The sequence below is a fragment of the Lynx rufus genome, unplaced genomic scaffold, assembly GCF_022079265.1.
Source record: "Lynx rufus isolate CCGP_SWC_20201006 ecotype Redwood Valley unplaced genomic scaffold, mLynRuf1.p SCAF_1, whole genome shotgun sequence".
Classification (NCBI taxonomy): Eukaryota; Metazoa; Chordata; class Mammalia; order Carnivora; family Felidae; genus Lynx; species Lynx rufus.
Window position 1 is genome coordinate 174,144,966 of NW_025814823.1, and position 21,963 is coordinate 174,166,928.

General features: G+C 44.9%; 1 protein-coding gene across 2 annotated transcripts; it reads left to right on the top strand.

Annotated features, from left to right (window-relative positions):
- The first annotated feature begins 7,466 nt into the window (after positions 1 to 7,466).
- Positions 7,467 to 21,939, top strand: KIAA1191 (KIAA1191 ortholog). 2 transcript variants are annotated; one of them, XM_047090907.1, is made up of 9 exons: positions 7,467 to 7,663; positions 8,937 to 9,049; positions 9,336 to 9,422; positions 12,063 to 12,241; positions 15,534 to 15,660; positions 17,804 to 17,928; positions 19,929 to 20,035; positions 20,227 to 20,369; positions 20,497 to 21,939. In XM_047090907.1, exons 3-9 carry the CDS (start codon positions 9,395 to 9,397, stop codon positions 20,703 to 20,705), a joined length of 918 nt encoding a protein of 305 aa, XP_046946863.1. In that variant the 5' UTR covers positions 7,467 to 7,663; positions 8,937 to 9,049; positions 9,336 to 9,394; the 3' UTR covers positions 20,706 to 21,939. The 2 variants fall into 2 exon arrangements, with proteins under 2 accessions (XP_046946863.1, XP_046946869.1); XM_047090913.1 differs by lacking the exon at positions 9,336 to 9,422.
- Positions 21,940 to 21,963: the final 24 nt, after the last annotated feature.

Genomic DNA, 21,963 nt, shown 5'->3' on the forward strand with positions numbered 1-21,963 from the left:
ATAGGAGGTCTTTTATGACATTGACATTTTGGAAGAGTCTGGGTCACTTGTGGGCAATCCCATAAGTTGGTTTGTCTGATTGTCTCCTCATGATTAGATTTGTGTTAGTTGTTTTTGGCAGGGATGTTACTTGAGTGACATGTCCTAAGGACATCACACCAAGGACACATAGCTATCAGCTTATTTTAGTATTGATGATGCTAATGTGATCACTTGGTTAGAGGTGGTGTTCACTAGATTGCTCCATTTTTGGCAGGGATGTTACTTGAGTGACATGTCCTAAGGACATCACACCAAGGACACATAGCTATCAGCTTATTTTAGTATTGATGATGCTAATGTGATCACTTGGTTAGAGGTGGTGTTCACTAGATTGCTCCATTTTTTAAGATACCCTTTCCCCTTTCTAATTAATAAGTAGTCTATAAGGTAATACTTTGAGATTGCACGAATAGCCACTTTCACAAGTTAGCATCTGTTGATTATTTTTGCTTGGATTATGTTTGGATTCATTTTTTTTTTTTAGGTTTGTTTGTTTATTTATTTATTTATTTATTTTTTAATTTAATTTTTTTTTTCAACGTTTATTTATTTTTGGGACAGAGAGAGACAGAGCATGAACGGGGGAGGGGCAGAGAGAGAGGGAGACACAGAATCGGAAACAGGCTCCAGGCTCCGAGCCATCAGCCTAGAGCCTGACGCGGGGCTCGAACTCCCGGACCGCGAGATCGTGACCTGGCTGAAGTCAGACGCTTAACCGACTGCGCCACCCAGGCGCCCCATGTTTATTTATTTATTTTTGAGAGGGATAGAGAGCAAGCAGGATAGGGCCAGAGAGAGAGACAGAGAGAGACAGAGACAGAGACACAGAACCCCAAGTGGGCTTTGCACTGTAGTGCAAAGGGGCTTGAACTCACCAACCATGAGATCATGATCTGAGCTGAAATCAAGAGTTGGACCCCTAGGGCGCCTGGGTGGCGCAGTCGGTTAAGCGTCCGACTTCAGCCAGGTCACGATCTCGCGGTCCGTGAGTTCGAGCCCCGCGTCGGGCTCTGGGCTGATGGCTCGGAGCCTGGAGCCTGTTTCCGATTCTGTGTCTCCCTCTCTCTCTGCCCCTCCCCCGTTCATGCTCTGTCTCTCTCTGTCCCAAAAATAAATAAAAAACGTTGAAAAAAAAATTAAAAAAAAAAAAAAAAAAGAGTTGGACCCCTATCCGACTGAGCCGCCCAGGTGCTCCATCTTTGGCTTCTTAACATTATATTCAGTTTGGGGAACTGCTTCTGTGGTCTCATTAGGAACATATGAGTTTTGTAAAGTTCCTGGGAATAGGTGAATACCCAGGAGGTTCCCTCCTCTCCTCACTCCCACTTACTACTTCTAGGGGCCCCTTCTGTCCTCAAATCCTAGTTAGGAACCATTGTTATATGCAAAGAAAACTAGTCTTGGCTTCAGCAAGACCTTAAAAGGACACAGCATATTGGAAAGATCTGGGCTCAGATTCTGGACCCACTGCTTATTAGGTCTATGACCTTTATCAGTTTACATAACCTCCCCGAACCTGTTTCTTCAACTGTAAAATGGAGGGTGATGATTGTGGCAGACACTGTTGGTAGCCTACCTAACAGCCATTCTTCTGTTTTTCTTGCTAACAGAATCCCAATTTTATTTATTTGTCATGCGCCAAGCCCCAGGAGGAGTCACAATTTAAAACAAAGCTAGGGGCACCTGGCTGGCTCAGTTGGAAGAGCAGGCGACTTTTGATCTTGGGGTCATGAGTTTGAGCCCTACATGGGGTGTAGAGATTACTTAAATAAATAAAACTGGAAAAAAAAAAAAGCTAAGCTAACTGAAGCCTTCCAATTCAGTGTTAGTTTAGGTTTAAGTACCTGCCTCAGTTCTGGCCCAGGAGATGTAGGTAAACGATGGCCAGTTTTCTGGGAAATAATTTTCTCCTTTCTTGTAGAAAGTGCTGTCATGGAAGGAAGGTATGCTTTGTGAGCTGGGGTGGCCAGCTCAAACATGAGGTGCAAGCCTGCAATGAAACTCAACTTGCTTGGGGGGGTTGCAGAATGGGGGAAGAAAAGAGCCTGGGTCCTTGATATCATGGAGCTTCCCAACCAATCCTGGGCATACTTTCCTCCATACCCTCTGGTAAGTAAGCAGATATCCTTATGCCATTGTTGAGTTTTTCTCTTGCTTATAGTCCAATGCATACTGACAGATATAATGATCCTTATGATTGAGGTAGGGCATGTAAAAGTATCTGTGTGCATGATGTAGGCACTCAAAGATGTTAAGTTCCTCTCATACTTTGACCCTTCATCCTATCCTTCCGTTGAACCCCACTCCTGGGTGAACCCAATAAGCCCCTCTCTGTGCCTGCTTCCAGATTGCTAAACTGTGTTTCAGGAGACACACAATGAGGCAGATTGGCACAAACATTTACTCTTGGTGACCACCCTCAAATGGGTCCTCCACACTTTCCAGGTAGTTTCTTCCACTCTCTGGAACAATAATTTTTTCTTTTCTTTCTCTTTCTTTCTTTCTTTCTTTTTCTTTTTCTTTTTCTTTTTCTTTTTCTTTTTCTTTTTCTTTTTAAGTTTATTTATTTTGAGAGAGAGAGAGAGAGTAGGAGGGGGGCAGAGAGAGGGAGAGAGATTCCCACACAGGATTCACACTGTCAGTGTGAAGCGCCATGTGGGGCTTGAACTCATGAACTGTGAGATCATGCCCTGAGCTGAAGTCAGACACTTAACATACAGAGCCACCCAAGCACCCCTGAAACAGCAATTTAAAAACTTCATGCTTCTCTTTCTTTGCCCCATACCATGCCTCCCCCTTTCTGCTTGCAGAAGAGACAACCTCATCTTCTACTTCACAGACAACAAAAAAGCCATTAGAGTGGGGCTTGCCAATATTCCTGTGCCAAATCCCTTGAAAACTTCCTCCTCTTCAGTATTAGTCTCCTATAAGTCACACGATCTGGCTCACCCCACCCCCCACAGTGACTTTTAGATCTTCTTTGGCCCTAGTCTGTCTTTAGAAGTCTTCACCATGTACCACACCAAACATATTCAGATGTACTCACTTCCTATATGAAATATATATTTTTGCTGTAAAAATCTTAAATACTTTTTTTGAGAATTTAATTACTTAGCTGCAGGTAACTTGTCTAATTTGTGATTGGCAATGCTTCCCCCTCCCCTCCCCTCCCCCCGCGTCCCCGCCTTAGGAGCACTAAGGTGCCACTTGGAATTTATTTTAAGGTAAGAAAAATCTAACTCCCAAATTGTTTTCAAATGTAATGCCATTTTTATGAACATTAAATATTGCCATAAAGGAAGTTGACATAATAATCTGTTGTGCCGTCATTTAACTAAACAATAAGTTTGATTAGGTATGGTTTAAAAACAATTTTGGAGGCAATAATTCTACATTTAGCACTCAAAGATTTTTGTGGGTCCCTGAAAAGCTCAGAGGCCCTAGGTAATTTGCAGAATGCCAGGTGCCCCTTCTTGCTTCTCAGGGCTTTTAAGCCCTCACTCAGTCACATCTTCCACATCTCCCTCTCTGCTTGATTCTTCCCAGCTGCATTTAAATGTACTGATTTCTGCCATCCTGATAAACCCTTCTAGCCTAACAAAACCTGGCCTAACAAAATCACACTAAGACCCACTGCAACTAACCTTTCTAACTGTCCTCTCCCTTCCTCACCAAAGGCTGACTTCAGAATTGTTTACACTATATCTACTTTGAGAGGGCCCCTTATCCTCTGGGCTTTCAGGGAAAAAACAGAACTCCCTACCTTGGCCTGTATAAGCCCAACCTCATAGTCCCTACCCTCAGCTTTACCTTCTCTCAGTTCTTCAGACACAAGCTTTCTCTTACCTTTGAGTCTCTGCCCTTACTGTGGTGCCCCACTTGGAGTACCCTCTTCCACCCACTTCCTTGCTTCTAAACTTGTATCTCTGTGGGCAATCTCCCCTGACATTTCCGAGTCAGTCCTTCTATTACATAGTACCTGGTGCTATTGCTCCAGGACGTTTGATTTGTAATTATTCATAACCATTCATTTATCGTCTGTTTCCTCATGTTAGTTTGCTAGGGTTGCCATAAAAAGGACCATACACCGGGTGGTTTAAACAACAGAAATTTATTTTCTCACAGTTTTGGAGGCTAGAAGTCTAAGATCAAGATGGTGGCAGGCTTGGTTTCTTTTGAGTCCTCTCTCCTTGGCTTGCAGTTAATTGCCTTCTTACTGTATCGTCACATGGCCTTTCCTCTACGTGTGTGCAACCCTGGGGTTTCTTCTACTTATAAGAACACCAGCCTTGTTTTAACTAAATTATCCTTTAAAGACTTTATCTCCAAATACTGTTCTGAGTCACTGAGGTTTGGGACCTCAACATGTGACTTTTGGGAGGACACAATTCAGCCCATAACAGTCGGACTGTGTCCTCCTCCCCAGTGTATCCCAAGCACTGAGCATCATATCTGACATTAAGTAAGACACAAGAACACATTTTCTATTTAATTAACTGCCCCAGACTGTGTGACATTGGCCTGGTTCCTTCTGTTTTCTGTACCTTAGTTGCACCACCTGTAATATCAGGCTGGACAAACTGGTCTCTAAGGGGAGTCTGACTGTTGACCCAACATCCTTTAATTAATCTCTTCAGTGAAATCTTTCCCCGCCACCACTAGAGGGAGATGCTACTTCTAGTTTTTTTTTTCTCTGTAGGAATGTGCCTTTAACTCTCTTGCCCCAGGGATATTAAAAGTGGAGGAGCTGAGGCCAAGGACAACCTGCAGCCAAACTATCATTGGGCATTCAAGCCTTGGGCTTGAATTTCAACTCTACCATTTCCTGGCCAGCTGAGGTATCTTTGGCAAGGTCCCCTTGAGAGCGTTCATTTTCTCTGCTGCTGAGTGAGCAATGGAAATGCCTCATCTATGATGATACGTGGGGCAGGCTTCCAGATAGAGCTCCCAGTCTAGAAACCCCAGAAATGCAAATGCTCCACTTGCTCCCATCTCAGTAAACAAGCTCCTGTCTGCTGATGGGTGGTTGAGAATGTTGGCAAGTCTAAGGAGGAAGGCAGGTAAGCAGAATTTGGTCCTGCGCCCTGCCTCCTCCCCCATGAAGTAGGAACGTAGGATGCTTTGGGGCATCCAGGGTAGATGCAAGAGAGGTCCTGGTCAATTGTAATTTTCGAAGGTCCAAATTTGTTAAAGTATGAAATGCCCAAGGAGGTGCAGAAAGGCAACTCAGAGACAAAAGCATTTATTTATTTATTTATTTATTTATTCATAACATTTATTTTATTTTAGAGTGTGTATGTGTGCACGTGTGTGTATGTGCTCTTGCACAAGCAGGAGAGGGGCAGAGAGAGGATCCCAGGGCTCGATATCATGAGATGATGACCTGAGCTGAAATCAAGGGTCGGATGCTTAACCAACTGAGCCACTCAGGTGCCCCCAGAGACAAAAGCATTTAGAAAATTAGTTTCATGGTAAGTGTATGTTGTAAACATACATAAAAAGGCAACTAGTTTCCCTGGTCAGTCACATACACGGACCCCTGACTGTTGTCTGCCCCCAGACAAGAACCATACAGTCAGACCTCAAAGACAAACTTCTCAATGATGCTGCCACTCTTGGGGAAATAAAGTGGCTGTGTATATAACTGGGAGCAAGCTTGGTTATGAACCAAAACCAGAGTCAGAAAAAAAGCACAAAGGAGGGGATGAAAGGGAACTTCTATTGCTACAAGAAATCCATGCCAGGAGCTGCAAAAGAAAGCCTGAGCTCAAACAGCTTAAAAGGCCCTTCTTGGGCCTGATGGATTCAGTTTTGACTGACTGACTCCTCCTTAGCAATGCAACCATACCCTTTAGAAAAGTAGTTTACTTGCAAATAAGGCTGCTAAGAGACACCAGGCTTTGAAATAATTATATTTTATTTCCCCATGAAGTAGGAATGTAGGATGTTTTGGGGCATCCAGTGTGGATGCAAGAGAGGTCCTGGTCAATTCTAATTTTCGAAGCTCAGAATTTGTTAAAGTATGAAATGCCCAAGGAGGTGCAAAAAGGCAATTCAGAGACAAAAGCACTTATTTATTTATGTATTTATTTATTTATTTTATTTATTTATAACATTTATTTTAGAGAGAGAGTGTGTGTGTGCACATGTGTGCATGTGCTCTTGCACAAGGAGGAGAGGGGCAGAGAGAGAGGTATAAAAAATACAACATCCATGTAAAGGGGAAAACTCCTTAAGATCGTAAAGGTTGAAAGTTTACAGTCTGGTTTTTTGTGGGAAACAGCAATTTTCTTACATGATATCAACATAATGCCATAGGTTCAGAAATTTGTACCATTAAAGGTCAGGGATAAAGTTGTATTAGAACATCAGGAAAGACTCTAGTTTTAATTTATTTGATGATAAGAACAAACCGATCATTATCACTTATAGAAGGGTGCAAAGTCCTGTTTCTCCCATTTTGACTGAAATGTTCTGTGCGGCCTATCCTCTTAACGGAGGAGGGCAACGTGTCAGCTTTGCTTCTGCAGAATGAAAAAGATTACAGCATATTTTAAAAGTTCCAAATTAACAAATTAACACTTTTAACACACAAACCACACTGCAAGGTAATTGTGCTATTCATAAGCTAATTATAGAATTTATAAAAGACCTGAATTCATTCACAGGTTTGGTAATGGCACTCACGTTTAAAGTCGCGGGAGCAAAGCCTCTCAGGCCTACTAGTAGGCCCAGCAAACGTCAAATGCAGAAATCTAAATGTGAGACCCACCCCCAACCCTCAGAGCCCTCCTGAGAAGAGCCTTGATGGCAAGCTTTGGACGTGGGGTAGAAACGGAGGTAGATTTTTTCCCCCATCTTCTTTTACTTCCTCAACTTTGTTGTTCTGTCAGATTTGTAAACACTATTAGGGGAAAAAAAGGTCTTCCTTCAGGATGTGAAATTTGAGCTGGCACCTCTCCAAGTATCACTTTCCTTAGTGTAAAAGGGACATGATATTAGGACCGTCTTATGGAGGGGAGAGCAGGTGCGGATAGCTCTTCTCGGTTGTGCTGTTAGTATGAACCCTGCATAACCTATCTATTCCTGGAAGAGGGTTCCGGCTCAGGCTCACTTCCTTAAGTGACTTCTCATCTCTCTCGGCCTCAAAATCACCTCCCTGAAACGGGTTTCAGGGTTTCACTTTGCAACGGCACCTCCATCTTTCTCAGCCTGTCATAGACCAAAGCACAGAATGGTGGTAAAGGGTGGCTTTTCCTCTGGGAACTGGCTAGTTTCACACCTGCAACTGTGGCCCCGCCCCTAACTCGCGGTGCGGCTGAAGTTGTGCGGCCTTCTGGACCGTGGACTACAGTTCCCAGCATGCCCCGAGGGCCTCTCGGGCCAAGTCTCGCGTGATGTGACGAGACCTCGGAAGGCTTTACAGGAAGGCTGCCGGTCGCTGCCGGCCAGTGCTCCTTGGTTGGTGCCTGAGGCCTTCGGTGTCTCCACAGGCACGACGCTGCTCGCACCATGGCTTGGGTCCCGAATGCACCACAGCGTCTCGTGAGACAGGGGTCCTCGGAGCCTCTTTAGTGCCGGAGCTCTGGCCGCAGGCAGCCCCGCGGCGGCGGAAGAACAGGTAACCAGACAGCCTAGGCCTGGCCCTCCTTGGGGCTGTGTCCTGCGGGCATACGGAGGGGCGTGCCTGTGGCCCCTCCACCGAGGCGTTGGCAGAGGGCCTCTTCGTGGCTCGCCCTTGCCCCCTACCCAGGGTCAGAGCTCGGCCCCACAGCCCCTAGCTTCTCTTGCCCCGCCTTCTGGGAGGGTTGTCTAGTGGGACGTCTGTCTGATGATTCCCCTGCATCCCCGCACCAGGCCTGGTTTCTGCTTCCTCAGACTGGCCTAGCCCGGGAACCCCACTCCTAGCCCTCACCCCATGCTTCTGCCTTGCCCTGCCCTCGGGGAACCTTCGGCTTGTGCCAGGCCGCGGCCTTAATCTCCTTTTTCTTAGACTCGCGGGGTGGGAGGGGGGTTGGGTCAGACCTGGCCTTTCCAATCCTTGTGGCTTTGTTCTGTATCCTGTGCAGGAGCAGCGTGAACTCTGCGGGGGAGTGCGAATGGGGAAAGGGAAGGGGAAGTGGAAGGGGCTGTATGTGGGTCGGAATGCTTCCTGGACCCGGAGGATGCTGAACTTTGGTTTCTGCGATGTTTTTTAATGAAGAACTAACTAGTTTGTCCTCTGAGCTTTCAGGATAGAGGGTCAGTGCAGCAAGTTGAAAAGCAAATAACTTGGCTTTTTGAGGGCTTTTTAAAAAAAATTTTTTTTTAATGTTTATTTTAGAGAGAGAGCGCAAGCAGTGGAGGGGCGCAGAGAGAGGGAGACACAGAGCCTGAAGCAAGCGCCAGGCTCTGAGCTGTCAGCACAGAACCCCAGGAGGGCCTGGAACTCAAGAGCTGTGAGATCATGAACTGAGCTGAAGTCATATGCTTAACCAACTAAGCCACTCAGGTGCCCCCAAGGGCTTTGTTTTAATTCCCCTGTAAAATGGGGGTGAAACTATCAGCCTTGCAGATGGGCCACTTATCTGTGACAGTGGACAAATCACATATATACATCTCCTGAGTTTTAGTTTCCTTCTTTTAAAATTATAGGGGATAGAAAGTGCCCGCCTTGCAGAGTAGAAAATGCTTATGAATAGAATGTTAATGCTGGCAACAAAGAATGAGTTTAACCATTATGGTAAATAGCTCCTTGCTGTGGGTTAAGTTGTATGGACCCTGGGTCCTAACTTACTTAAAAATGAAATGTTTATAATCACTGTTGCGAGGTTGTGGGGAATACATGAATGTATAGGAAGGTGTTTGGCAGACTCTGAAGGGCTCTACCAATGCTGGTTGTTTGTTATTCGTAGAACCTCTGAAATGGATGGACTCTTCCCAAGCAGCTTTGCTAATTCACAGCAGCTGGACAATGTTCCTCATTAATACCTGTCTGTCAGCATAATCGTCACATCATTTCACTCTGGTAAGGTGACCTTTTCACCACGTGTTAGTGTCTTTGTCATATCACAGGTGTTAAGATCAGCCATGAGTGTGGTGAGACCTTTGACTTTATCCTTTTTTTTTTTTTTTTTTAAGTCATCTTTGGCATGTTTGTATGTTTATCACCCACCCATTGGCTCTTCAACCAAGGTTGAAGTGTGCTTCAACCTTGTGAACAAGCTGTAAAACTGTGTGCCTGTCAGAAGAACAGGATTGGAGCTATTCTTTCGTGTTCACTGTAAGAAAATGCCCTTTGTTATTTTTATTAGGTGGCAGGCACTCAGCTCCGAATTCTATATAGAAAAAGCACCTGGATCCCAGTCTTTCAATGGCTTCGAGACAACCAGAAGTGCCTGGTAAACTTAATTCTTTTTGATAAAGTTTTGTTTTGCCCTTAATGTTTTAAGCTAGATAGAAACCAATTTTTTTCTCAACCATATATTAATGGTTACTTTCTGCCTCCAGGCAAGTATGTAAACTTAATAGATTGGCATCATTTAAATATTATCTTGCTAACTACCCAGCCAGGGTACAAACCCAAACCCTCACTCATAAGCGTACAGTCATTTCACTTAAGCATATACCAAATTTGTCACTTTCCTACAGATATCAAATAAGAATTCAGAATAAGTTGTGTAGTTCTAATAGTATGTACCAAAAATGACTGTACCTATCCCCCTTTTTTGAGGGGATGGGGGTGGGCAGAATGGAGGTCTGGGCAAAAAGGCACCAGTCTGATTTAAAGGCAGATTAAATTTGGGCAGTCGTGAAAACCCTCACAGCAACATCTAATGAGTCCTGGGCCTGTGTAGGGCAGTACCTTCTGGGTTACTAAAGCCATTGATCCCTCCTAGGACTGTTTTAGTGGGAAGGACCAGTGATTTTTAATCAGATCTGAATCCCTCAAATTTTGATTCTCAGTAGAGAGATACTGCCTGTCTTTCAAGGTTGCTGTGAAGATTAAATATAACATATGTGAAAATGTGAGTTAAAAAATTAGTGATGAATATACATGTACTGCTCAATTTTTTGGTCTCTATCTGTAGGAATATATTTCCTAATAAATTTTAGCTGACTTAGTATTATTTTTAGAAGGGCTGTTGGGATGGCTGCTAAGAGGGGTCTTTAAGATACTGTGAAATTGCTCCCAAATTAGGTGGATTATTAGGAGTCTCCCCCACGTCTCCCGATGTGGATCTGTCTCTGGTCTCTAACATCATCAGTTTGCATTATAGTTTGTCTTTCATCATTGTTGTGATCACATAAATTCCCTGTAACCATCTGGGCTATAGGGTTGCACTCATTAGGTTAGAGTTTGAGTGTGGGGAGGATGGAGTGTTGCACCATAGAGTGTGAGCAGTGGCTTAGATCTATGATGCAGTCCCCACCTTGCTACCTGGGTGTCACTTAAGTTCAATGCCTCAGTTTCCTGAGCTGGAAAATGGGAAGAATATCTGCTTAATGAGCATTAGGTAAGATGAGGGATGTAACTGCTCAGCAAGGAACGGTATTTGGTAATTATTATTTGCTTGTGTGTTTGTTTTAATTGAGTTAATTCACATGCCGTAAAATTCCCATTCAAAGTGAACAGTTTAGTGGTGATTAGTATATTCCCATGGTTGTGCAACCATCCCCACCATTTAATTCCCGAGCGTTTCACCACCCCAAAAAGAAAACCTTGTACCCATTAGCAATCACTTCTCATCTGTTTCATCCCAGTCCCTGGCAACCATTGATTCTTTATTTCTGTGGATTTGTTAGTAATTATTATTAATGTTAATAATAATGGTAGCTGCTTGTTCCCCTTGCTGTTTAAATGAAGTGTCTTTGCTGGTTTGGGACTTCCTGCCATTGAAGTTGATGTCTTAGAGAGTTATGATATAATTTTAAGCAGGAAAATGTCATGCTGAAGGTAGGATCTGGACATCAGTTCTGCAGTGAAAGGATTAGCAAACAAACAAAATGAACTTTGCTCCCTGGTCTGGCAGAACTGAGAGTGCCCTTGAAGTAGGGTGCCTGTGTCACAGTGGGACATTCCTTCCGCCAGTGAGTTCAGTGGACAGGAATGGCAGGATCAGCCGGCAGTGCTTTATGAGAGTGGTTGTCAACAATTTCTGTGATGGAAATTGGCTCTGCTGTTTAAATCACACAGACTGCTCAAAACTAGAGGTGACTCTGGACAGGAAATGCTTTAATTATATCTTTTTAAAAAATATTATACTTTAATGTTTTATTTATTTATTTATTTATTTACTTTGTGGGGCAGGGGGCGGGAGGCGGGAGCCAGAGAGCAAGGGGGACAGAGGATCTGAAGTGGTTCTGCTCTGACAGCAGTGAGCCCGACATGGGGCGCGAACTCATGAAACGTGAGATCATGACCTGAGCTGAAGTCAGATGCTTAACCAACTGAGTCACCCAGGTGCCCCTAATTATTTCTTATCATGGCACTCTTGTTTTCTTTGGTAGAGTAGGTAAAGAAGGCAGAAGATTTGCAGTTGTGCCCCAGCTGGCTACTTTCTGTATGAGCTTTGCCAAATCACTTTACCTGTAGGCCTTAGTTTCGTTATCTATAAAATGGGAACAAGAACTGCATATCTTTAGTCCTACATGAGTTGAGAGCCTTGGCTTTGCCGTTGGGTGGCTTCGGTGGCATAAAGAACATAGCTTCGAAATCAGGCTTGGGTTTTGATTTGATTCCAAACTGTACTTTGAAGGTGTATGACCTTACTCAGGTAATTTTAAATTGAAGTTTGTTTTTCTGCTCCATAAAAGTGGATTAGAGCTTCTGGATGGGTAAAGTGGAGAATTCAAAGCATCAGGCATAAAGGAAGGATTTAGTACTATTACCTTTCCTTGAATGGATTAGCTATTCCAGAACAAGCTATTGCTCTGTCCCAGAAGGAGAGTGTTTCAGAGCTTTCCTGCCTAAAGATTAATTTAAAGATACTAGTATGTTCAGCTGCTGAACTCATCCTGACAGGTATCTCTGTTCTTAGCTCTAGAGCCTAGTGGGCCTCTAGGCAAGATGTCCCTGCCCATCGGGATGTACCGCCGGGCATTCAGCTATGATGATGCCCTCGAGGACCCTACACCCATGACTCCTCCTCCATCGGACATGGGCAGCATCCCCTGGAAGCCAGTGATTCCAGAGCGCAAGTATCAGCACCTCGCCAAGGTATCTGACTCCGCTGACTGCTTCTGGCAAGCCCAACCTTTTCGTTTTCCTTCGTCTGCTCCAGAAGCCTTCAGTGGCTCTTGGCACCCTTTGAATTGGGTAGCCCCCTGTATGTTCTCAGTGCCTCAGCTGGAGTTGGTGGGCCTTCTTTTTTTTATGAATTCAAACTAGAATGGCTGTGTCTTCTCTTACCTGAGACTCTGCTGTGTCATCTCCCCGCCCCATGATCCGACCATGCAAATTATTTAAGATTTCTTGCACTTGATGGGTATCTTATGCCTCTAAGTCTTTGCATCACACTGCTGGGATGTTTACAGTCCCTGTCCCGTTTACAGCCCCCGTCCTGTTCTCCCACCCCTCCTCCTACTTCAGCTGCACGATACATCTTAGCTCAGACATCTCTTCTGGGAGGGTTTTCCTCCATCCTGCTGCCCTTTGAGCTCTCTGCTGTGCCCCTGTCATAAACTTTACGTGATTTTTATCACCTTCCATGAGGTTCTTGAGGGCAGGGGCCATGTCCAGTTTTATACTCCCATCTGCAGTATTTAGCAGAGGACCTGGCGTGAAGTAGATTTCCAAAAAAAGTTTTCATTGAGTGCTTAGGAGAAAAAATGGCTCTTTCCTGAACACATGCTGTGCTTTTCCTCATGCGGTTCCTCCTGCCTCAGATGCCCCTTCCCATCGCTATCCTCCATAAACGCGCCTCCTTCCTAAGGCCCACCTGTCACACACACACACACACACACACACACACACACACACACACATAACCCCACACACACCTCGTTGCACCTTGATCTGCTCTCCAGCCCTTTTGTGTAGTTTGGCTTCATAGGTTCTCACATGCTTGTTATAGACCTGTTTCCTGACTGCAGGGGCTGCGTCTCCCTCGCTTCTGACTCTCCAGCCATCAAGAACCCAAGAAAGGTGGTACTGTTGCCTGAAAAAACTAGGCCTGCCAAGTTCACATGAGGCCATTTAACCTGCAGCTAGTTTCACTGAACTTTGAGCTGTGTGACAGCTCAGGGCCTGGCAGGAAGTGCACAGTACGCATCTGCTTAAGCAGACCTGGGTGTGAATCCCGTAAAGGTCTATGTACTAGCAATGACCTTGGGAACACAGCTTCATCCCCGAGTCACAGTGTCTTCATCTGAGAGATGAGAATACTTTATGTCATGGAGGTGTTGTGGGGGATCAAATCAAAGAAGATTAAGAGGCTTGACACGTTAGGTGTGTATCTGCTACTGTGACTCCTGGCTTAACTTTCACTGGGTAGAGCTGTATTTGATCGTTCCTTTCCGATGAGGCCCCCAGCCCACCCCCTCCCACAGGAAGCTCTCAAAATAGGGAGCTCCGGTCTACAAAAGCATCCCCTGCAGCTCTGGGGGGAACTCCCTGGATCAGTTATCTACTGAAATCTGACCCAGTCATTTGTGAAGGAGAAAATATTTAGTCTAGAAAGCACAAGAGCGCCAGGGGGAAAGGGCCTGGCAGCCTGGCCTCAAGGCCAGAGCAGCACACTCGGGGACAAGGGCAGAAAATGGGTCTGGCTTCTGATGGTGCTTTGAAGGGCCACACCCTTTCCATCCTAAAGGCTGCTTCTTACTCCACTGGGCAAGGGATGGGCTCCCAGTTTTGTATCCTGCCCCAGCTGGAAAAGTTGACAGTTTGGAACAACTGTTCTCTCAAAAGAAAGCTTGATTTGACTCATTACATGCATTCTCTCATTTGTCCTGACTCCCCGTGTCCAAACAGTCAACCACGTTCCAAGTGAGGAAGTAGAGGTCCCTTTTAGTCCAATAGGGTTACAGCTAAAAGCTAGAAATCCCATTTTGTAACAGGGATGCAGCATTTCGGTACTTTCTTCTGCTCTCCTCCTTTTGGACCATCTTTCTCCTCAATTCTTTTGGGAGAAGCAGAGAACAAAGAATAAACCCAGTTCTCTTCTTCCTGGTAGTCCTGAGCATGGTGTCTAGATTACAGAAGGTGGCATGTCTCAGCTTTCTCATGTTAAAGGTTAGGAGCTATTTATTTATTTATTTATTTATTTATTTATTTACTTTATTGTCAAGTTAGCTAACATACAGCATATACAGTGTACTCTTGGCTTTGGGAGTAGATTCCCATGATTCATCGCTTACATACAGCACTTAGTGCTCATTCCAACAAGTGCTCTCCTCAGTGCCCATCACCTATTTTCCCCAGCTCCCCCGTCCCCATTTTTGATTTGTTTTAAAGACCGTTACTTGAACCTTTAGAGCAGTGGGCATCAAACTGTGGTCCTGGGCACTAGCGGCATTAGCATCACCTGGGAATTTGTTAGAAACGTGATTTTTTTTTTAATGCTTATTTACTTTTTGAGATAGAGACCCACACAGACAGACAGAGACAGAGTGCAAGCAGGAGACAGGCAGAGAGAGAGAGAGGGAGACCCAGAATCCGAAGCAGGCTCTAGGCTCTGAGCTGTCAGCACTGGTGCAGGGCTCGAACTCATGAACCATGAGGTCATGACCTGAGCTGAAATCAAGACTTGGATGTTTAACCCGACTGAGCCACCCAGGCGCTCCAGAAACAATTCTTGAGAGCCCCCCCATGCCTCTCCCCGGACTCATTGAATCAGCTCTGGGGTGGGCCCAGCAATCTTTATTTAACAAGTCCTCCATGGGATTTTGATGCTCAGCAAAGTTTGAGAACCACCTAGCAAATGTAGTGATTAAACAAAAGCCAGCATAGTGACTGGGACATGGTCAGGGCTTAGTAATGTTTCTCCTGCATTCTTAGGGACACAATCATATAGTATATTATACAGAGGCTGGGAAGGTAGAAGGCCTCAAATCTTCAAATTCTGGCTTTCTCACTTTTATTTATTTTTTTAAAAGTTTATTTATTGAGAGAAAGCATGAGCATGCACAAGCAGGGGAGGGGCAGAGAAGGAGGGAGAGAGAGAATCCCGGTGGGCTCTGCGCGGTCAGTGCAAAGCCTGATGCAGGGCTTGAACTCAGGAACCGTGAGATTGTGACCTGAGCCAAAGTCAAGAGATGCTTAACTGACTGAGCCACCCAGGCGCCCCCAGCTTTCCCACTTTTATAAATTCAGACTATTCATATAATGTCTTTGTGTGTTTTCACTGTGGATAATACATACGTAATTGGGTGGAGATAACCAACCCCCTTTCAGATATTTCCTTACCTGTCAGGTGAAAGGTATTTGGGTAACTTCTTCCCCAAAGGAGTAAGTTTAGGTGTGTGACTCCCCTGCCCTGCTCAAGCTCCTCCTTACCTTTCTTGAACAGGCGGAGGAAGGGGAGGCCAGTGTCTCCTCCCCTGCCATGACCATGTCATCGGCCACTGACAGTGTGGACAAGGCCCCTGTGGTGAAGGCTAAAGCTACTCATGTCATCATGAATTCTCTGATCACAAGTAAGCACTTTTCATCCTCAGAATAGAATGAAGTAGGGGCGGGGAGAGTTTGGGCTTACTACAAGCTAGCTGTGGGGGATACTGCAAACTCCCATGCCTTAGCATGGCATGTCCTGACCGTACCTGGCCCTTGTCAGCTTGGCTGCTGAGGCGTCGGTACTGACGATCATTTAAATGGAAGGTTTGCCAAATATTGAGCATCTCAGTTGATTTGGGTGCATCCCTGCTGATCTGCTGATGCAATCTGATTTTCCCATATCCATTAGTGTGGCGTCAGGCCAGTTAGTTAACTCTCGAGACTGTTTCCCTCTCCGTAAAATGAGGCAGCTGGTTGGTGGGCTGAGGGGACGTGTAGCTGGCCCCAGTGCTCAGTGGCTGGGAGCTGCTGCTGCTGTGGCTGTCTCAGGCTGTCCTGGAGATGGTGACACGCTGAGGCATCTCCCACCTGCCCTGTGCTACTACTACTTCTTGTTTTTAATTGAAAGGCTCAAAGTTGTTTCTCTTCCTGGACCTGAGGCAAGTTTGGTGCCTCAGACATCTTTATCGTCTTAGGAATGTGTGGTTTGTGGGTCTAATGAGACCAGAAATGAGAGCTAGCTTTTTTTTTTTTTCTTCTTTCCCTTTTAAAACCTTGTAACAAATTAACTAAACTTTTGGTTCTGAGGGCCCTTCTAGTTGCTGTGGGAAGTTAATTAACATCTCTTAGATCCACAGCTCTGCTGGTCAGCAGTGGCTCTGCCGAGCACCCAGAGCTCCTTGGTTGGCTCCGCTTTGAAGTTGGAAGCTTTTGTTTACCTGCTCCAGGAGGGCATCCGCTTGTCTCGGGCAGTTCTTGGGAGAATTCACCTAAGAACCCAAAGTCCAAACTCCTCCTTGGACTTTTTTTTTTTATTCCTACATAAAGGCACTGTTTGAATCAGCAACTACCACTTGTATTTTGCCAGCTTGAGAAGGTATCGTGGCAGGCGTTAGAAAAGCTTAGTCATTGTCTTAGCACAGTATTAACTTCTTTATTGATGATCCCATTTCTCACCAGTGCAGAATGTTGTTAACAGCCCAGTGTGCTCCTGTCACTCAGATACTTGTTTGGTTTAGTCACTTCCACTTTTGAGCAAGTTTTTATGTAATCACAGGTATAGACATACCATTCTGTTTTGCCCAACTAATAATGCCATGAACTTTGCTGTTGTTCTAGTCTTAAATTTAAAAAAAGCAACAAAAAACCCTCTGCATTTAAAATCCTGGTGTTAGTGAACTGTAATTCATTAAATCCTTTCCTGCTTTTAAAATTTTCAGGTGGCCACCTGGCAAAATTGGAAAACATTTTTATGCATTTGTTTTCCTTTTGCTTCTATTTCTGATGATAATAAAATAGTTCCTTAGAAGGGGAATGGCTAACTCATAAAGGACATCTGGTGTCTAGGCTTTTGGTCCCCAGCTGCCACATTCCTGTATGAAGGGGTGTGTTTTGTAGTGTGTGTACAGATGAAGCAAAAATGCAGCTGTCAGTCATACCACAGATTAACTGACTTACTGATGAGATAAACGGGTCAGACTGACCTAACACTGAGTCTGCCTGTGTCTTCTGCCGGGCACCGTGATGGCTGATCTCACACTTGAGACACGTGGGATCAGCAGACCTTGGCTAGGTCAAAGCATGTTCTCTGTGGTTTGGATCTACTTGGGACCTTGCTGCCACCCGGCCTAAATGCGGCCCGTTTCTCTTTGGTAGAGGTCTCTGTGGGAGTAACGAGGGTGGGGAGTCTGGGGAAGCTCCACGCTTGGAGAACTTGCACCACTTCTGAATGTCAGCTGCCTTCTCCATGTTGCATTTCTAAACACAAAAAAAAACCGTCAGTGCACAAATAAAGGAAGGTAAGGAGTGTTTCCCTGCAGGTGATCCGGCCGTCCCTTTAGGAGTAACCTATTTTAGTTTGGTGTGAGGGAAGGCTTCCTTCTGGTTAGAGAACTTTTGTATGAGGTTCAGCATTGCTGCCGTGATGCCCGTCTGGGGGACCCCTCCTCCTCAGATGGTCAGTGTGGTCTCTTGCTTCTGGGGAGAACAGCGGACATCTGTGTAGATCTCCCCCAGTTTGTGGTGGGAGAGGGGGATGGGCATGACCATCATCTCCTCTGTTCCCAGAACAGACCCAGGAGAGCATTCAGCGTTTTGAGCAACAGGCAGGGCTGAGAGATGCTGGCTACACACCCCACAAGGGCCTTACCACCGAGGAGACCAAGTACCTGCGAGTGGCAGAAGCACTCCACGTAAGCTCGTCTCTTAGGAACGTTAAGAAAGTCCTCCTCACTCATAGCTCGAGATGTGGCTGTGTGGCTTACAAGTTACCAGCGCAGCCAGCCGGGGGTTGTGGAGAGCAGTGGACAGAATTGGGTGAGCGTTTCAGAACTGGTTTAGTGCCACCCGTGGTGGCACGTTCTGGTTGAGAGCTCCAGAACTCTCAGCCTCTGGTTTCTGCTTATCCATCTGTAAAGTAGGGGTATCTGCCTTGTTGCCTTCTGGTCAGGGGGATCAGATGAGACTCTGAGCTTACACACATGATGTGTGTGAGCACGTTATGAACAATGGAGCGGGTACTTTGTGTACCAGAGTGACACTTTGAGGGAGAGAAGAGAATTGGACAGTCTCAACAGTTTAGCGGGAAAGGAACGTTATGCTCTATGTTTAATTTATTTTTAAAATTTTATTTATTTTGAGAGAGACAGTGAGTATGAGCGAGAGGCAGAGAGAAAGAATCCCAGTTAGGCTCTGCACTGTCAGCACGGAGCCCGATGTGGGGCTCAAACCCACAAACTGAAATCATGACCTGAGCTGAAATCAAGAGTCAGACACTTAACCGACTGAGTCATCCAGGCTCCCCTAGTTTTTAAAATAGTAAAATCACAGGTAGAATTGAAATGTTTTTGCCCTTTCATTTCTAAAATTGGAATGAATGAGGAATAATTTTTGATGAGGTTAATGACTAATTGTATGAATGACATAGTTTCAAGGGATTTTCTGCCGGGGACTACTAGGTGGCACTTAATAGTGCTTTGTGATCTATGAAGCACTTGGATTCACTTAGTCTTTGTATTAATCCTTGGAGGTAGATACTGTTCTCCATATTTTATAAGTGAAGAGACTGAGGCCCAAGGTCATATATGTAACCAGTCACAGTACTAGAACTCAAAATCTCCTGATTCCCTATTTCCCGGTGTTTTTCCCCCCATATTCCAAAGTTGTCTGGGAATCTGGTTCCTTAAGGGGTCATAAGAGGATCATGATGCACAGTATATGGTACTGGTGGCTTGTGGGTAAGGTATAGGACATTGTGGACTGTTTGCGTTTTGCAGTGAGCATCCCAGATGATTCTTTGCACCCTGAGTTTAGAAACCACTGCTGTAGGGCATCAGGGTTGGGTTGGTGGCTCATTTAATCTCTCAGACAAGGCAGATACTTCTGGAGAGGGGCACTGTCCGTCTTTGAGAACTTTCCAGGATAGGTGTCAGTCAGAATTCCAGTTGAGCATTTTTTCCAGTTGGCTGGCCCATTTTCTGCATCTTGGCCACAGGAGTAGAACGTGAGGATGGCTGAAATGCCAGCTTACATAAATTGACATGTTGAGTGTGGGAGAACATTTAGACATGCTCATTTGTTTGGAATGTAGCTTGGGCTTGCTAGATAATGGCGCACAGAGACCGTGGTGGTGGAGCGGGCCTTGATCTAGAAGAACTGAAAAGTAGACTTGTTTCTCCCCTCCGAGACGGCTAGTCTGCATGTTAGGAACCCAGAGTGACTTTCCCCAGTGAAGGGAAAGGGGCAGGCTCCACATAAAAGCATTTAGCTGGAGAGGAGTAGCATGCCTGAGTCTTGGCTTTGAGACACCGGGAATGGCAGGGCTTGTACCTGGTAGGAGAAGCAGCATGAGTGTTCAAGGCCTCCTTAAAAGGCCGAAAAGGCCTATAGCTTGTGTTCCGGTTTTTCACTTGCTGGCAAGTGGGAAAATTATTTCTCTGAAAGCAAAAGCTGTATTGCGGTATTTAATACAGAACTATTTGAGATATGTTGTAGAATGAATACATTCTCCTAAAGATGGAATTCTGTCTAGTACGGCAAAATCAAATATCTGTTCTGTAATCAAAATTATTCTACCTATTAATGTTTTTCCTTTTGCCTGAGGTTAAAGTGTGAACCAAGTTATTTATACCCAAACTAGCTGTTTTGTATTTGCTGTCATTTAAAAAAAGTCCCTTCACACCCATCTGAACAGAAATTAAAGCTACAGAGTGGAGAGATAACAAGAGAAGAGAAGCAGCCGGCCTCAGCCCAGTCCACCCCCAGCAGCACCCCGCACTCCTCCCCTAAGCAGAAGTCCAGGTGAGCCCTTGCTGGGAGCCTTTCGTGCTGCATCGTGCTTCCAGGAAGCTAGTGCTGCATGTGAAATCGGAGCTTAAGCCTGTGGTTTCAGAGGGAGCCGGGGGAGCTGACAGTTCTAGTCTTTTGGCATGAGGCGCTTCTAGAGGTGTCAGAAGGGGATATAAGGATATGCTTTATTCTTTCTCTTCCAGAGGCTGGTTCACTTCTGGTTCTTCCACAGCCTTACCTGGCCCAAATCCTGGCCCCATGGATTCTGCAGGTGGGGACAAGGACAGAAACTTGGCAGATAAATGGAGCCTCTTTGGACCAAGATCCCTCCAGAAGTCTGATTCAGGTAAGGCAGCTCCTTCAAAAAAAACCAAAAACCAAAACAAAAAAACCCATGTGGATGGCATTTTACCATGTATATTGGGAGCTGCTACTAATTTTGAAATAATTTACTTTTTGGTTTACTTCCATAGGAGGTTTTGCCACCCAGGCTTACAGAGGAGCCCAGAAACCTTCTCCGATGGAACTGATCCGTGCCCAGGCCACCCGCATGGCTGAAGATCCAGCAACCTTCAAGCCACCCAAGATGGACATCCCAGTGGTGGAAGGGAAGAAACAACCGCCACGGACCCACAATCTCAAACCCCGTGACTTAAATGTGCTCACACCCACTGGCTTCTAGAGCTCTTTGTATTCCAGGGACTCTGGATAGAGGATATCTTGTATCCAATTCTCTTTTTACCTTGGCTTTGACATAGGAAAGGTTTCTTTTTTTTTTTTTTTTTTTTTAACCTCTTAAACCGAGGCTAGAGCTGGAGATGTAATTGGGTTTTGAGGAATGTTAGTGCAAAGCTTATCCTTGTGTGGAAGAAGCCATTTTGTATGGTTTAAAGTTAAATCCCAGCAGTGATGTATGGGGGACCTCATTACCCATTTTTGTATCATTTACCTTAGACAAGAACTTTGATCACTGCTTACTAGGTAAATAATGTTTGTGTTGGTCCAGAACTGAGGCTTCTTGATGTCTTTACCACTATCAACACGTGTGCATGGAGAAACCATGAAATAGATGTGTTCACGAGCTAGTTTAGACTTTGGCCCTCTTGACTAGTGTACTTCTGTGTGTTCTAGCCTTGTCCGTGGGGCACCTGAGATCTATTTGAGCCAGACTCGGCAGGGACCCCTCTCCCTATGCTGAAACCGGAGCGTCCTTGCCTTTCGGTAGGCCTTACGGATCATGTCATCTTGCAGCCACTCATCGCCGCAGCGCCTCTTTGGCCAGTGCTGTTGGAGGGATGCTTCTCTTATGTGTCACAGAGCAAACACTAGTCTTGCATATCCTTTTTCCCGCTTTGAAAATGAGAGTAACTCACAATTCGGTTGAAAACTTCCTAAGGGAGGAAATTTAGTGTACTGGTTTGGTATAGATAAATGGATGTTAAACTTTTTTAGTATGGAAGGTGGTACCTACATTTAGATTATAGTCATTGAGGTTCATGTGAAACCAGTGTCACCCTATTTTGAATTTTTTTTTTTCCATTTTGATTTTCTTGTTTAGGCGAAGCATAAAACTTTTTTTTTTTTCTGAGAGGTAGAAGAATTTAAAAATTTTCTATATGAAATCATTGTCCCCCACAAAGAGCTGCATACTTTTATAAACATGTAAGTTACTGAAGAACATTTATTTTTCCTCTCACCATGTATATGTTCAGTCATTGTTCTAAACACAGTCTCAAATTGCCACTGTTTTGTTTTATTTTGGATAGTGTCCTGTCTACATAAGGACCTGGGCTGACCTTTCCATAGAGAAGCCCTGGAGTCTAAAATCAGAATAATTAATTTATTTGTGTCTTCTGTTCTGTATGCTTGTATTTCTTATTTGTTTTGACAATAAAAATCCTTAGTGCTTTCTCAAATGTGGATAGCTTTTTTTTGTTTGT

Bases quoted from the DNA above. Each gene is read 5' to 3' on its own strand.
- KIAA1191 (XM_047090907.1), top strand. From the start codon at position 9,395: ATGGCTTCGAGACAACCAGAAGTGCCTG. The intron at 17,929-19,928 runs GTAAGCTCGTCT...CCATCTGAACAG, and splicing joins GAGTGGCAGAAGCACTCCAC to AAATTAAAGCTACAGAGTGG. The intron at 20,370-20,496 runs GTAAGGCAGCTC...TTACTTCCATAG, and splicing joins CCTCCAGAAGTCTGATTCAG to GAGGTTTTGCCACCCAGGCT.